Here is a 16,088-nt window from a genome sequence, read left to right as displayed (position 1 = left end):
TGGAACAGTCAAGGTGGGAAAAGGAAATGTTACCAAAGTTCCTTCTGCCACACAAAGTAAGGTGGTTTGCAGAACATAGATATGCTTATTAAATGAACTAAATGAGAAAAATCACATGCAAAAATCAAAACAATAGCTATGTGAAACATGTATATCTTACACATCCACATTATAATTATGACTTGATTAGTATTTTTTAATTTTTAATAGCATGTTTGATTATCATATGGCAATATTAAATTAGTCATATAAAAATCCAGTGTTTCAATGGACTTTGAAACAGAAAACTATTTCAGGCAGATTAGTTAGTATAATACCCAAAAATTATATGTTCAGAAGTAGGAAAGTTTTGGTAAAAGCCAGAAGTTTAATTCATGCAATCATCTACACATTAACTGAGTTAAGCATTGCTGAAATTGAACTTATGATGTATAAAGCACATGTGGTTCAGCATTTACAGACAATTTTCAATAAACTTACTTGCTGTGCTGTTTATATTGAGATCATTGAACTGAGTTCTTAGTCTGACAATATCCGTTCGTGTTTCAATTACAAGTGTTCCCAGTGAATTGGCCCCAACTTCCAAATACAAGTTGATGTTACGCATACGTTCTGCTATTGTTCGCAAAATCCTGAAATTTGGGAAATCTATACTAACCTGAAAAATAGAAAGACGTGACATATTCTTAAGATCATGCAGTAACATAAACATTACAGTCTTAATATAGTTCAACAATATTTTAGCTTTGGAGCACAGCTTATATTGCTATTTACATATTTAGTGAGTATTATGAACTGATAATTCAGAATAATGGTTTGGAGATAGACTGTTTGCTCCTCCTACTCTCCATCCCTCCCATTCCTCTCAAAGCAGTATTATGCTGCCACCTTGCCTATGATTACATGTAGATGTAGAAGATGAGGATACAAGACGTGTCTAATGCACCCACTCAGCACATCTTACTCCAGTCCTGTCACAGACATATCCTAGTCTATCAAAAGTAAAGCCACTTGTGAAAGGGTGTCGCATCATACACTGTTGTAACTTCTGCAGTGTTTTACATGGGCACGACCACCAGCCAGCTGTTTATCAAAATGAATGGCCACTGCCAAACTGTGGCTAATAGCAGTGTTGATGAGCCAGTGGCAGAACATACAGTTTAGCACAAGATGCCTGATGATAATGGCTACTTCACAACCAGAGCCCTCTGAATCCTTCTATCCCCAACACCAGCTTATCTTCTTTGATCTCATAAGCTTCCTAGCCTCAATCTCTGCTAGCCCATGCCCCACCTTCACACTGCTATTTTATTTTTAGTTTTATCTACCTGTATTGATGTGCTGTGTCCAGTCTGTAAATTCAAGCATTTACAATTCTCGCACAAATCGACTCTAAATTGATCCTTGTTTAACAGATCTTGGCTGCACTCGTCAAAATTTCTTTTGAGAACGGGCACTGATAACCTCATTGTTGTTCGCCCTAAAACACTAATCATCATCATCATCATCCCACCTTCACTCCTGCCTCATGACCCTAGCTTCACTCATTTTGCAATGACAACCTTATCTCTGCAAACTCTCTCTTCTATCTCCCCTTCCCAAAGCATCCCTCCATTTTACTATGTGCTGTGCACAATTCCTCCTGCCTGAAGCCAGAACAGGCTCAACAGTGCCACAGACCTACAACATACAACTACTACCTCCCCCCCCCCCCCCCAGCTGTCAGTCATCATTTCCCGACCCTCCCTTCCATTTCTCACCTCCATTCTCTCCTTGTTCACTCCATCTGACACAGCTCCTGAACCCAGTTGAGCTGCAATGCCAGCACGATATAGTCAGTCAAGACAATACAACCATGCATGTACATGAATCTTCCAGGAGCTCTGAGGAAGATTTCGTATGAAATTTAACATCATTCTCAGTCTTATCTTATGTTCCGGTCAACAACTCAACAGCACGATGAGCTGTTAGCTGTACTTCTTGCATTATTTATATTCCACCAAAGCTGTTCCATTACCATAAACTGAGCATGGGTTGTATTTTGATTCACAATCCATAAAACTCTTGCGGTATCAAGGAATCTTCTCTTCACTTTGGTAGTGAAGTGAAAGAGTGTGTGTGTGTGTGTGTGTGTGTGTGTGTGTGTGTGTGTGTGTGTGTGTGTGTGTGTGTGTTCTGGAGCGGGGGGGGGGGGGGGAGGGGGGGGAGGGGGGAGGAGGAGAGTAACAATTGAACTATGAAGGAAGGTCAAGGCCTGACTAAAGGAAGTAGGTTCAAATAGATGTAGGCTGCAGTAGTTATACAGAGATGATGAGGCTTGCACAGGATAAACTACTATCGAGGATTGCATCAAACCATTCTTCACAATGAAGACCATAACTATAAAAAACAAAACAGGAAAATAATCTGCATGTAGACTTTGCCTTCTTATGTAGGGTTCAGAATTTGTTTCTGTGTTCTGGTGTGAAAGTCTTTGACATGATCCCGTCTAATAATGCAAGACCTAGAGGAACACAAAAAATAAATACTACAAAATGAAAAGTACCTTAGTCGCCAGCCCTCCTAAAACTTGTCTGAGTATCCAGATTCAAGGATTTAAGATTCATGTTAATTCCATTACAAGCAGTGCTTTTTCTCTATTCTCGTGACACATAAGCAACATTTGTAGGACAAATGTCAGAGGTATCAAGCCGAAGACACTAACAGGAGAAACAGAAGCTTTTTATTGTAACCAAGCAAGTAGCAGCTCATTCAAACATACATAATTTTAGCATGAGTGTGAACAAACAGAGTGTAGAAGTCCAATACGTTAGTTATTAAATCTAAGAACTGCTTCTTTTATGTTTGTGATTAATTTCATATCCCTGAAGGTTCTTCCTTGTGATATGAGCAACATAAAATATGGAATGTATGAATAAAAAAATAGCACACACTGTAAAATGCATCTCTTGTGTGCAGAACCAAAATTAATTTCCCTGTGCAAGGAGCATTGTTTTCTTTATAAAGGCCACTAACAGTTTCTTGCTTGACTCAGTTATGGGTGATATTAATAACACAGTGTCTAATGATGACAATGTGTTGTTGCCCCACACCGCTATATCAAATATTACCATCTATATGACAGTTTCTTCTTTACACGAGTCTCAAACAATTGTGCAGGTCCATGATGTAATTAATTGTAGTTGTTAGCTCATTTGAGTAAATAGGTATTTGTATAACTGAATATGCAACCAGATACTGTCAGATTTCATTAGTTTTGTATATTTTTACCTGGAGACACAGGGGAAATAGCAGACACTCTCCCATAAAATATTTCCAGTATGGCTGTGAGCACCTCAAGATGTGATGGTATACAAGATTCATCTAGCAGTTACACTGGTGCCAACTGTAAAGCTGTACTTAAGCAGAATTTTTTACTTTGAAAAAAGTCATATACAGCACAAAAAATGATATCGTTTCCAATTTTTCTGTATCTTATAAATATATCTGTTTTTGTCTTTGGCAAACACAAAACAATGCTAATTGTGTATTAAATCCTTGCTAAAGATATTAGTGTAAATATGTTATGTTACACATGCTGCTTTGGCTTTGGCATAGCCATATCATATTTCCTGGACCATTCTCAAGTTTTTAACCATTTGGCAGAACAAGACTGTGTGTGTTTCTTATCTAGCACTATGGATATGGTAAGCTCAACATATTGTTGATACTTTCCTTCATTCAACAAGAGTCTTAAGTCTCTTTAAGAAGGAATGCCACAGCATTGTAGCCAGTGATGACAGACAAAGCACCACAGCTTATAGTCTTCAGAAATTGCCATCATAACCCATAACCCTTCTCCTGTCATAATAAGCACTTAATGGACCAACCATTCAGCACTACCTTGTGTGTTCCACAGAGAGCCACATTCAGATTTATGAGGATCATTTATGATAAGTGTATCAACTTAAGGAATAGTGTGGATGTAGTAAACATCGACACGTTATTTACCATCATGAATGATGATAAATGCTCAGCAGCTACTTCGGGATATGAGACTTATGAAATCCAGAGTGATGTGCACAGTAAAAATCCTTAAAGATTCTACTTAGAAAAGGTTCTTTTCGCATGATATTTATTTAAAAAGCATATCCAAAAATGAACATACCTAAACCTATTGCTATTCTATATAGCCATTACCAGTAATTTTATGTCACATCAATTTTACACAGCAATGGTGCAACATATGTTCCAAGAACAGAGTTGTTTGCTGTTCTCTTCACACTCAGCTTTCACTAACTGTTTTATTAACCTATCTTCATAAAGCCAATTAAATACTTGCACACTGAATGTCCTGTCTATAAGTAGCTGAGAGTCATTTGCATGATCCAATATCCACGAGAAAACTGCTCATCAATTACCTAACAAATAGGATACCATGAAATAAAGACAATGTAACTGCCAGCAATATACCTCTTTCCAAATGTGACAGAAATTTGTTTCTGAATCATTGTGTGTGGGAAAAAAAACACGGTTTTATCACAATGTGACCATATTTAGGTTGACTAATTAATTAAAAATGAACTTATTTGCACTATGAAATCTATCAAAATTCAAATACAATGGGGGAAATGTGTCCTAGCTGACCTTTAAATCAAGTTTCATTCCTAGAATTTCCTGAAATAATGTTACTGAATTCCCTTGCAAATGAAATTTATATAAAACTGTGTAGTTCTCCACCATTAATCTTCAAATTGCTGCCAGTAGCATTGAGCACAAACACATCAAAAAGTTGCTTCACAAGTAGAAAGAATGCAGTCATATTAGGAAACCAGAATACTGAGTAAAGGGCTAAAGGCAAATATACTACAATATCAATTAAATGAAAAATTATACAAGTTGTCCAAATGAATAATGAATTTTCAACGCAGTAAAGAATAAAATTAGAACTTTGAAATATATTCCTCAATTGGCTGTAAGTAAAAGTTATGCCATTTCTGATATGCAATTGCTTCACATAAAAGAAATTTCATGTTCAGATACTAAGTTTTAAGCTTAAATATCACATGAAAAAATGCAGAAAATTTACTGTTTGTATAATTTGTAATGTTGGTAATATCATTATTTGGTTCAGCTGAAGCATGAACTGCTAGCCACAGACTATTTTAATCTGGGATTTGCACAACACTATGGCAGAGTTTCTGTTGTGATCACTTTTATATAATATTCAACATTTAAGAATAAGAAAAATCAGTTATACTACCAAGATTTGACAAGTTTGAGGAGCAGGCATACAGATTGTACATTGAGATTTGTCTATAGCTTTCCAGTGTTGTTCTGCATGACAATCACAATGTAAGGGGAAGAAAAGAAATAACACAACAGAGCTTGTGCAGTTTAAATGTAGTTTCATACACAAAGAGATTTATCTACACAGTTTCAAGAAAATCACGAAGTTTCTTGTATTTGGAGCTCCTTAAGCAATTGTTTTTGTTGTAAATGGTTTTCAGTGCAATTGTTGTGCAACAATATTAGATCAGATCAAAACTGTAGTTGCTGAACAAGTTACTATATATTAAGGGCACTTGTGAATACAAACTGGATGGCTAATGACAATAAGCTGATATTAGCCAGTTCAATGCTAGAGTTGTCAGTACCATTACTAATCTTGTTAGACACTAATGAGGTTAAAAGATCTAAAATACACACATTTTCAATATACAAAACCAATGTGTATTTCAGTTTCCCACTCTCCAACTTGCATTCACTGAGACTGACAACGTAAAAACAGAACAGAATTTTCACATTTGTTTCATGTTCATGATGTCTCTTGCAGTGCAAACAACTTTCACAGGTGTGCCATATACACCAAATAATATTACACAACAGCAACTTATTTGGGGTCAACCAAACTTTGCAGTACCACCTGTCTGCTTTGACCAGCGATTTAACTGTGTTGTGTAATGTCATGGCAATGCGGTGTGTGTGAAATGTGTTTGTACAGAGTGTGTTGGAGTATGTGGCGGCACTTCCTTGTGTGGGTCATTTGTTTTTAAATGGTTTGTGAGCCTGTTAATGACTCACTGGACTGCTTGAGTGCTGTTTGTGAGATATTGTAAGAGTTTCAGGCAGTTTGTTACGGAGTTATTTTGAGGTTGGCACTTGTAGGCAATAGTCATTTTTGGGTTTAGAATCATTAGTGCAGTATGTAGCTTATGCTTGGACATTTAATTTCGTGTATCATATTTTGTTAATTGTGGATGTAACAAAGTATTACATGAGTATTACAAAGTGTTACATGAGTGGATCCCTGCATGCCACAATGGGGGACAGCATGTGATTAATATTACATTTCTACAGTTGTTTGGTCTAATTACTGAGTATGTGAAGCTGTAAATTTTTGGAGAACATTTGAATCGCTGCCTCTTTCATCAGGATATGACATCAGCAGGACAATGTATGGCATAGTAGCTCGATTGTTTCCTGGTTTGAGACAGGCCATTTGAAAGATTGTGCTGAAACATTTTTGGTATCCCTATATCTGCGTGTCAGCTAACTTTGGATGGGAAGCACATTTATATGCTTTTTTTTTTTAAATTGCAGTATGTATAGTATATGCGCATAACTGTGTATTTCTTGTGTATCAAAACTAGTGTTAACACAATTTTTTATGCATTTCTTGGGTTGCACTGTTGGTTGAAGGTAATTATGATGGAATGTGACTGGTCACTATTATTATTATTATTTTAGCTATATCGTGGGTTTCATTTTGAGCTTTACGGGTCAAGTGAAATTTCTGGTACAACTTTTTGGAGCTGCGTGTCAATTCATGGTGCAGTGGACTTTGTTTGAGTTATAAAGGTTGAGGAAAATTTCTGACACCAGTGTTGCTGTTGGTTTGTTTTTTATCTTCAGGTTTTTCTTAGTGCAGTTTTGTTGGTTGCTAAAGATTTGGTGGGCTTCTTTTTGTGTTCATCTCTGTTTTGATGTTTCTTTGTTATTAGGACTGCCACATATTTTAGAAATCCTGTAATTCATGTGGTTGTCCTATTAGTTTCATCTTGTTTCTGCAATTTATATTTTGTATTATATGTGTCTTTTTGTGTGCAATGAGTGACGTCATGGTCACCATGTTGTATAAGTTTGAAATAAGGATGTCCACCAGTTTGAAGGTGTTACAGCTCAAAGCCAACATGTGATGCCACAATTTTCAGGTTTTCACTGACTTGGATCAGGACACAGCCGGGTATTCTGTTGAGAGTAAAGATATTTCTATTTTTCTTTTTGCTGATAATTTAGAAGGAGTGGTTCATACCTACTTCTCCCTTTCTTTCTATGAAGGAATACAGTAAATCCCATGGTAATTTGAGCTAACCGAGGCTGAGGCTATCTCAAATTACAAAAATCAGTTAACTATCACTAAATCAAAGGGTAAATCATGAATAAAAGTTTAATAAGCACAATAGCCATTAAAAATAAAAAACAATTCAGTTCTTATCTGTGTTATATGTACATAAATAGGTACAAATTTCCAAGCTGCAAAAAATGTAAGTTACATTTTAAAGAAACAGTCCGTTGCCCTCTGTTTTAAAATAGAGCTTCATTTTTTAGCAACAATGTTGTGCCGTTTTCTAAGAAGCATTGTGTCAGTGGTGGTAGCTTCTGCTTGCTCTTCGATATAACACAGTGCCACATCTAGTGCTGCCAAAACCTTGGTGTGAGTGATCACTGGTACAGTTTCTTTTGTGCAATTCCAGATCACCACTGTCTTCAGCAGGTTCACTAACCATTTCAGCGATTGCAAGATTGGTCACTTCAAACCATTCATCCATTCCTAAACATCACACGCATTCACATTTTCAGATCCAGCAAGCTTTGTCATTAAATAAGTTCTGCCAACCGTAACTCATCTTCGTCTGTAATGTAGGTATCTGTTTCATTCCATAAAATCTGGTTCCAAAACTTTTCAATGCCTCCACCTTTATTTCAGACCATCAATCAGCTATCATTGTTTTTTAGAAGTTCTTTGATGGTCCCTTCACCTTCTGTTGTTTGTAGAAGCACCCGAAGCAAATGACGACGATACCTTTTTCCAAGCACTGTAAAACAACTTGGTCTACCGACTGCATTTAACTTGTCATGCTAGGGGGGGGAGGGGGGTATAACAATAATGCGGACATACTATAACATTGTAATTCTTCCTCATTGGGGTGTGAAGCAATGTTGTCAAGTATTGAGACTGCTCTCAAAGGCAGTCTCTGGAACAAAATTGCCATAAAACCACTTGTTAAAAATATTTTTGTCCACACGAGCATTTTTGGTGAACATATGTCATGGGCAATGCAGAAGTAGTGATATTTTTTAAAGCTCGAGGCTTCCCTGTTACCAGCAGCTTCAGTTTATGGTCTCCACTTGCATTTGATGCAGCAAGAACTGTTGACCTCCTTTAAGTTTTTTGTAGCCACGGGCAGCCTTTTCTTCTTTTGAGGCTATAGCTGTAGATGGAAGCATTGTATAATTTAGCCCTGTTTCGCCACAATTATCCAGTTGGTTGGATAAGGTTATCTTCTTTTATGATTTTTCTTAATTTCTCACAAATATTTGTAACAGACTGAGAATCTGCAGAAAGTTTTCAATCACAAATTTCAAGCTTCCTTATGCCATATTACTTCTTCCACTTCTACAACCATCCTGAACTTGCAGTAAAATCTTCTTCGCCATCCTTTCACTCATAAATCAGCTTTTTCTTGCAGAACAGGCCCTGAAATTAGATTTCTGTTTCGTCTTTGTTGGGTAAAAACGAAACAAGCTTCACTCATTTTTTTTCATACTCAGATTTCTTCACTGACTTCCTCATATGATGAAATAAAACACTTGCCCGATGAAAACTTCTCAATTTTGTCTCTGTTTCAATGTCAATCTCTAACTGTCATTTCACCAACTCCATAGCAACAAGACTTTTTCATATTTCTCTTTTGGTCCTTTCAAAGCATCCAGTTTCACAGAATAAAATTTTCATTCCACAGCGGAGAGTGCACTGATATGAAAATTGTGTGCCGGAGATAGACTCAAACTTGGGACCTTTGCCTTATGTGGGAAAGTGCTTTACTGACTTTACGTTCAATGGCTCAAATTTTCTCTTACATCTACCACTCACTGCAATGTGTGAATTAAAACACTAAAATGCATAAAATTACATACATACAGTACACTGTACATACATAAAAAAACTTTAAAATTAATGTGAGACAGATGGGTTCACGACAGTGCTGCTGTTACTACACAACCAACTATAGTACACACAACAACAGTCAGTCAATGTTGTAAAATGTGTACTGTATTGTTAGTTAGGCATACTGTACTTTAATGAACACTGGTGCTAGTAAGGTTCAACAGTAACAATGGTATGCACTGTACATCTGATTGTCAAGCAGTCTCAATTAGTGTTGGTTCCACAAACAAAGAGCATCCCACTCCTCAATACCTAACAGTACCTGTCCATTAGTTATAGAAATGCATTAGCAGCCTGAGGCTAAGGTTGTTTCTGTGCATTATGAACAAGAGCTCTATGTGGGACAGTTTTACCTGTACTGTACACTGAAAGTTGAAAGTAAGTTCAAAATGTAATGCATTCGAAAGTGTGTAATATGCACATGTGCACAACATATTAGAACGGACTTTTTCTCTAGTTCTACATCAAATTTTAATTTTATTAAGACCAGCTCGAATTACACAGAACCTTGAAATACCAGGGCTCTACCGTACCAGTAAAGGATCAGTTCCAAATTTTCAGTAAAGAGCAACTCACTGTTTTTAGTAATACCTGTGTTTTGTTCCTCTCTGACCAATAAATTAATGATGACTTTATTAATAAAAGAAATAAATTTCCTAATGGAGTCCATGATCATGGTGAAAGCCATAATCGGATCTGTAATTAAGATGTTTTGTACTTATGTTGACAGGTAATAACACATACTTAACCTTGATCTTAATTACAGGTCTAATGACAGCAGTAACCAAATGCCACCACAAGGCTGTTGCAAATTAAATGCTAAAATCCACCATCATAGAGCATAGAGGCATGTTGTGTCTGTGTTGTGGTCTTCAGAATGAAGGCTGGTTTGATGCAGCCTCGATGGTACTCTATCCTGTGTGAGCCTCATCATCTCCAAATAACTAATATTATGTCCATCTAAGTGTGGTTAGTTACTGTAGCTGCTGGTGAAAATCCATATCTTACTACTATTCATTAGAAAGTCAGTACATAAAAGGATATAAAGTCTACAAAAGAGATTGCTTACAAATCGCTCGTGTTATTGGGTCTACAATATTGCTTAAGTGTGTGAGACCCGAACCAAATAGGACTAACAGATGATATTGAACATTTACAGAGAAGGGCAACATGAATGGTCACTAGTGTGTTTACTTCATGGGAGTGTCACAAAGATACTTAAGGAGCTGAACTGGCAGACTTTTGAGGACAGTCTTAAGCCCACCCAAGAAAGTTTATTAACAAATATTCAAGAACCAGCTTTAAAGGATTATTCTAGTGATATAATACAACCCTATATGTATTGTTCACACAGGGGTCATGATGATAATATTACAATAATTACTACACTCACAGAAGCATTGAAACAGTCAGTTTTCCCATGCATGGTTGGAACACGAAGAAACCATAATAACTGGTACAATGGGATGCAACTTCTACCATACATCTGACAGTGGTTTGCAGAGTATAGATGTAGATGCAAAAGTGAATCAAGGGAAACAGCCAATTTTTTACAAGTTACTTCGTGTTTTTTCTAAATGTTTAACTGCTACACAGCTCTACGCATACTATGCTTTAAAGTGTAGAACACAATATAAATCATATAAGAAGTAAAAGTAACTGAATAGCTGAGGTGTTGAATCATCAAAAGGCACAAAAAGAAAACTGAAAATTTAGCTAGTTTCCAGAGAAACACTTTTTGCGCTAGATTACGCATATTTTGTGGCAGGCAGCCACCAAAACACAGGTGTGTGTACGTGTGCGTGTTTTAGACACGTTAATTATGCAAAATAAAACACACACACACACAAAAAACAGTGACTCTGGCTACTGGGCCAGACTACAAACAGCAGCACATGATGGGAGAATCAATATGGGGGGGGGGGGGGGGGGGAGGGGGAGGAGGAGGAGGCTGGGGTGGGTTGGGCATAGATAGCACGGTAGGGGTGGAGCACGGTCAAGTGCTGCTTGTGGGAACAGATGATTGTAGGACACTGAGGCCATGAGGGGAATGGGAATGTAAGATATACTGCAGGAAGAGTTCCACCAGAGCAATTCAGAAGCGCTGCTGCTAGTAGGAAGGATCCAGGTGGCACAGGCTGCGTTGCAGCCATTAAAATGAAGAACATTGTATTGGGCAGTGTGCTCACCAACTGCGTGGTCAAGCTTTTTTCTGGCCAGAATTTGTTAGTGATCATTCATGTGGACAGACATCTTGTTGGCTATCATGCCCACAAAGAATGCAGCACAGTGGTTGCAGCTGAGATTCTTGATCACATGACTGATTTCACAGGTAGCCCTGCCTTTGATGGGATAGTCGATGCTTGTGACCAGCCTGGAGTAGGTGGTCATGGGAGGATGTATGGGATAGGTCTTGCATCAAAGTCCATTACAGGGGACCATGAGGCAAGGGGTTCGGAGCATGGGTTATGTAGGGATGGAGAACAACATTGTGTGGGTTCAGTGGGCAGTGGAATAACAATGAGAGGTGGTAGAAACCCTGGCAGAGAATGTGATTCAGTTACTCCATTCCTGGGTGGTTGTGAGTCATTGTTCTATCCTGGATTTTCCATTGTTTGTAAATTAATTACTTTATTCGTTGTGTTCCAAGTAGATTAAGTTTAGCAGAAAAATCTTTAGTGATGTGGAAAGTGTCAAGGTCTATGTTAACCAAAGGCAAGAGCCCTCTGTATTAATAAGAAGCTCTCGCTATACTGCCGACTCCTATTTCTGCTTACTCCAGAAACATGCTATGTATTTTATGTATTGTGGTTGAGAATTATGCTCACACTACTTCATGCATGTAATGCAACAGAACACGCTGCATTAAAACAGTGTGAATAAGAGACATTTCTAAACAGAAGTAGGGTTTAACAGATATTTCTATCGATGTTTTTTGTCAATTTCTATTTTACTTTTTAAAGTTTTGCTATTTACCTAGTACACCTACTCAGTCAAAGGAAACAGAGTAGTCATTTTCACAAAATTAATGCAATAACATCAATTTATTCGGAATATCTATGGGTTTTTAAACAGTAATATAGCCTGCAGCTGTACAGCATTCTATTCTCATAAAGATGGATTCCTCAATGTAATTGCTACAGACTAGTCACTGTGTTAGGGGAGATAAAATAATCACATAATAAATCAGCAAATGGATAACAGGAATGTTTGATACAAGTCATTGGCATGGATCAAGGAGATAGGGAACACATGGCAAACGTTGCAAAGTTACAGACCAGTCTGTTGCCACAACCAGGTGTTTTCAGAATCACATTTGTTGGCTTTGCCAACTTACAACCACACTGTTACCTTCCAACTAACAATAGAACTGTGAATATATGCGCCAAAAGGAGACGTGACAGTGGCCACTAAAGCTATGTCACTAGGCAAAGTTGACAACTTGTATCTAACATTCCTCTTGGCCCTCATTAAATTACTTGCAGTAAGGACTATTTTAAATTACAACTTTTATGCACATTGTTCATCTCAGTATTATCACACTGTTTTATCTTTTGGCATGCTATTGTTGTCTGCATACAAATGCCAAGAACATAATGCTACGATCAGTGGAGCTTAACTCATTTGTTAAGGCATTTGTCAGCCCGGTGACATTCCTTCCAATGGTCACAATGACAATAAACAACACAAATAAGATACAAATACTTGAAGGGAACTACAATATGACTCTCTGAATACAACTGATTTCTAAAGCCCGAGAAAATAATACAATAAAATTACTATCCTTCGTAAATTATTTAGGCCTAGTGACATTTTTGATTCTTTTAAGAGCAAACAGGTTCAACGAAACTGAAAAGCTGATCACAAATACTGTAAGTAACTAAACCTTAATAAGATGGAAATAAAACAAACAGTGGCATACATCAAAAGTTGGCAGGACAGGGTCTTCAAGGCTCCCCCACTGTCTCCGTGGGACAACAGTCACAGGAATGTCGTGTACACAAAGCCGTGATTGTCCCTAGAAAAAAAAGGGACCGGATTAGATTTACAATACTCTCTGCAAAACACACTCTTAAACCTTTACGTGACAAATTTTCGATACTAAGAATAAGAACATCATTATTAGTCATCGAAAACAAATGCGAAAAGTTTCCTAAATTACCGATTCTATCTCAAAAGTGAGGCAAGGTGACATTTTGTTGGTCAGTTTCATTTTCACTGATTTAGTACTCGCTGATGTCCTCAAGTTGGCCGTAGCCCGCGCCAGTAGGTCTGAAACAAGGGAACTGCTGTTAACATTCTGATTAAATGACATAGTAAGAATACTTACTGTCGGCATTCTTACCTGGCGAAAAAATTAAACATATCATGTTGTGTGTGTTGGAGACACCGACCACTGTATACTCGTTGAAGAAATGGGCCTGTTCTATAATACAATATGCCAATGGTCGCTCCAGAGTCGAACCATCCGACACAGTGAAAAATATCTTGTCCGGTGTTATTCGCAACTTGCAGTCTTTCGCCAGTTTTGCCAAGGCTCCGATTATATCTGTTATGAAGAATTGTGCAGAAAGAATTAATAAAAGATCCTACCATATAGATTATGCAATGGTATCTCATTAAGCTAACTTTACTCACTTGAAAACTGCTTTATACATAATACCTCCGTCATCTTACCCCTGAACTTCATATTTCTTGTGTGTTTCGTACATTAGTGCGCACTTTCAGCCATTATCGAAAGTAAACATAACCTTCATGATGCTTTGAACACCCGCTTCAGTTGGTCAAAGTGTATCAATGTCGAAGCGATGCTTACGGGTTTGTAATGACGTCGACCGTCAGATCGATACGAACGAGTTAGAAAGAGTTACACACACACAAATGCCGCGACAGTACCTCTCTTTCTTGTTACCCACTGTGGTAACAGCCCGATAGTCGGCCGGGGAGTTACACTGTTGAGTTCAGCGTAATTTTGTGAAAGTGAAAGAGAATTGTAATTGTTTGTATTGGTCTGCTGAATGTCTTTTACGAACGGGAGCGTCTTTAGCCCAATAAGTTGCAGTAACAAGAAGAAGAAGAAGATAGCACATCTGTCTTTTTTGAAGGTTTCCTAAGGACCGTAGGAGGTGTGAACCGCTACATAACACGCATGTTCATTCATAATTTTCTTGTAACTTACAGCTATTTACTGGAGAAACTGGTGTTCTTTTAAGAAAAAAAAAAAATGCTCGTGAACAGCAGGAGACCAGACCATTTGCAGAAAGACATCATATATATCTTCCGGAATGTGAAGTTATCTTCACTAGACTTCCAGCGAAATCACGGAATGTGGAACATAGAAAACATGTATGGAATACAATACTTACTTTTTTAACGTACGAGATAATACGCCACAGCTGAAACTGAAGGAAAAAACTACAGAGAAGTGGTAATAAAAGAACAAAAGCAATAAATCTGTTTCCCCACAAAGGAGAAACCAACTCCAAAACTGTTGTTGCATCTGAGCTCCAAACGGCAAGAATCTTCAACACATCCGCATTTAAATCAAATGTTATTACATTTACAAAAAATATTCACGTATTAGGAAGACGAGTCTTTGCGAAACGTTAGGCTCCCTACTAAGCTGCTAAATGTCAAGGAAAGTGCCTGTGATAATAAGAACAGACAACAAAAAAATATTATATATGCTTCTCATGCATGACTTATGTGCTTATATTCTCTTGTGTCTAGTGGAGTAAGCTGCAGTTACTCACATATTCGAAAGTATTTCATCCATAAGTTGTGGTTACGTCACAGACTCAGTGAGATTCGCCTGTTTTCACATTTATTTCATTATAATTCATGTCTCTTATTAATTTAATAATGTTTGTAACATTAAAGTTTCAGAACGTTTTCGCTAATTAATTAGAAAAAGAATTAAACGCAGACATTAATCTTACGGCTTTCTCACCGGTAGGGGCGTTAGTGTTGCACCAGGTGTCAGACTGTAACAATTTGCGACTGTGTGTGTGTTAGATTGTGTTACTAAAGTTAAAAGGCATTTGTCTTTCTTGTACGATGTCGTTCATGGGAGTAGAGCCATAGATCACATCCAAAGGGCGTAAGGCCATAGATAGTACCCAGTGATGTTTGGTATGGAAATACGCACTAGTAGGAATCATTTCAAAACATCCAGTACACTAATAATAAAGGTATCTTTGGACAACGATATTTCGTTCGAAAATCATTTTCAAATGATAAAAATCAATTTTGTAATATTTTTGAGTGTAATACACTACTACAAGATGTTGTAGCAGGTGGCATTACTTACAAATAACCCGGAATACCTGGGAACTTCAGTCACTGCAATATGCATATTGTATTCTGGAGAGCACTATTTGTGAATTTGTATGTTATCTATAAGACACTGAATATGAATTGTGTTTATCTCAACAGTTCAGTTTATTTTGATTTTCAGAGTTAGTCAATGTTCTGATAGGTTATAGGTGCTGTAAATACACGTTTTTAAACCGGTATCGTACTGTATTTCGTAACCAGACATTGTACTAATGTGCAGAACAGTCATACTCAATGATGGCGCCAATACAAACACTGTGATATTTACAAGGGATTTTTATGAGGTCCAGAATCATTTAAAATCTCTAAGCCACTAATAAATTTCCATTTCACAGTTATATTTACACTCAAAGACAACAGCAACAAAATGTTATAAGTGCACTAAAATAAAAAAATACCCTTACAGTATTGACTATTTTGCAGTAATACAGACCTCAGAATGTTCCCAACCTCAGTTTAAATACTTTTTAATCCATTCCATCACTTCAGATCATGGTGTGTTACTCTGTTAGAAATACGTGAATATAAGGAGTTGTTAAAT

General features: G+C 37.2%; 1 protein-coding gene across 1 annotated transcript in view; it reads right to left on the bottom strand.

The window, feature by feature from the left end:
* Positions 1–14,011, bottom strand: part of LOC126284773 (checkpoint protein HUS1-like) — a 30,834-nt gene extending 16,823 nt beyond the window's left edge. The window contains exons 1-5 of the mRNA XM_049983934.1: positions 13,850–14,011; positions 13,557–13,760; positions 13,374–13,483; positions 13,134–13,229; positions 481–658 (exon numbers count right to left, since the gene is read on the bottom strand). Of these exons, the coding sequence (XP_049839891.1) occupies positions 481–658; positions 13,134–13,229; positions 13,374–13,483; positions 13,557–13,760; positions 13,850–13,901 (640 nt within the window). The 5' untranslated portion in view covers positions 13,902–14,011. The remainder of the gene's footprint in view (positions 1–480; positions 659–13,133; positions 13,230–13,373; positions 13,484–13,556; positions 13,761–13,849) is intronic.
* Positions 14,012–16,088: the final 2,077 nt, after the last annotated feature.

Source organism: Schistocerca gregaria, chromosome 8 (genome assembly GCF_023897955.1).
Source record: "Schistocerca gregaria isolate iqSchGreg1 chromosome 8, iqSchGreg1.2, whole genome shotgun sequence".
In the NCBI taxonomy this organism is placed as follows: Eukaryota; Metazoa; Arthropoda; class Insecta; order Orthoptera; family Acrididae; genus Schistocerca; species Schistocerca gregaria.
The sequence above is the reverse complement of the archived record's forward strand: the minus strand, read 5'-3'. Positions and strand labels throughout refer to the sequence as shown.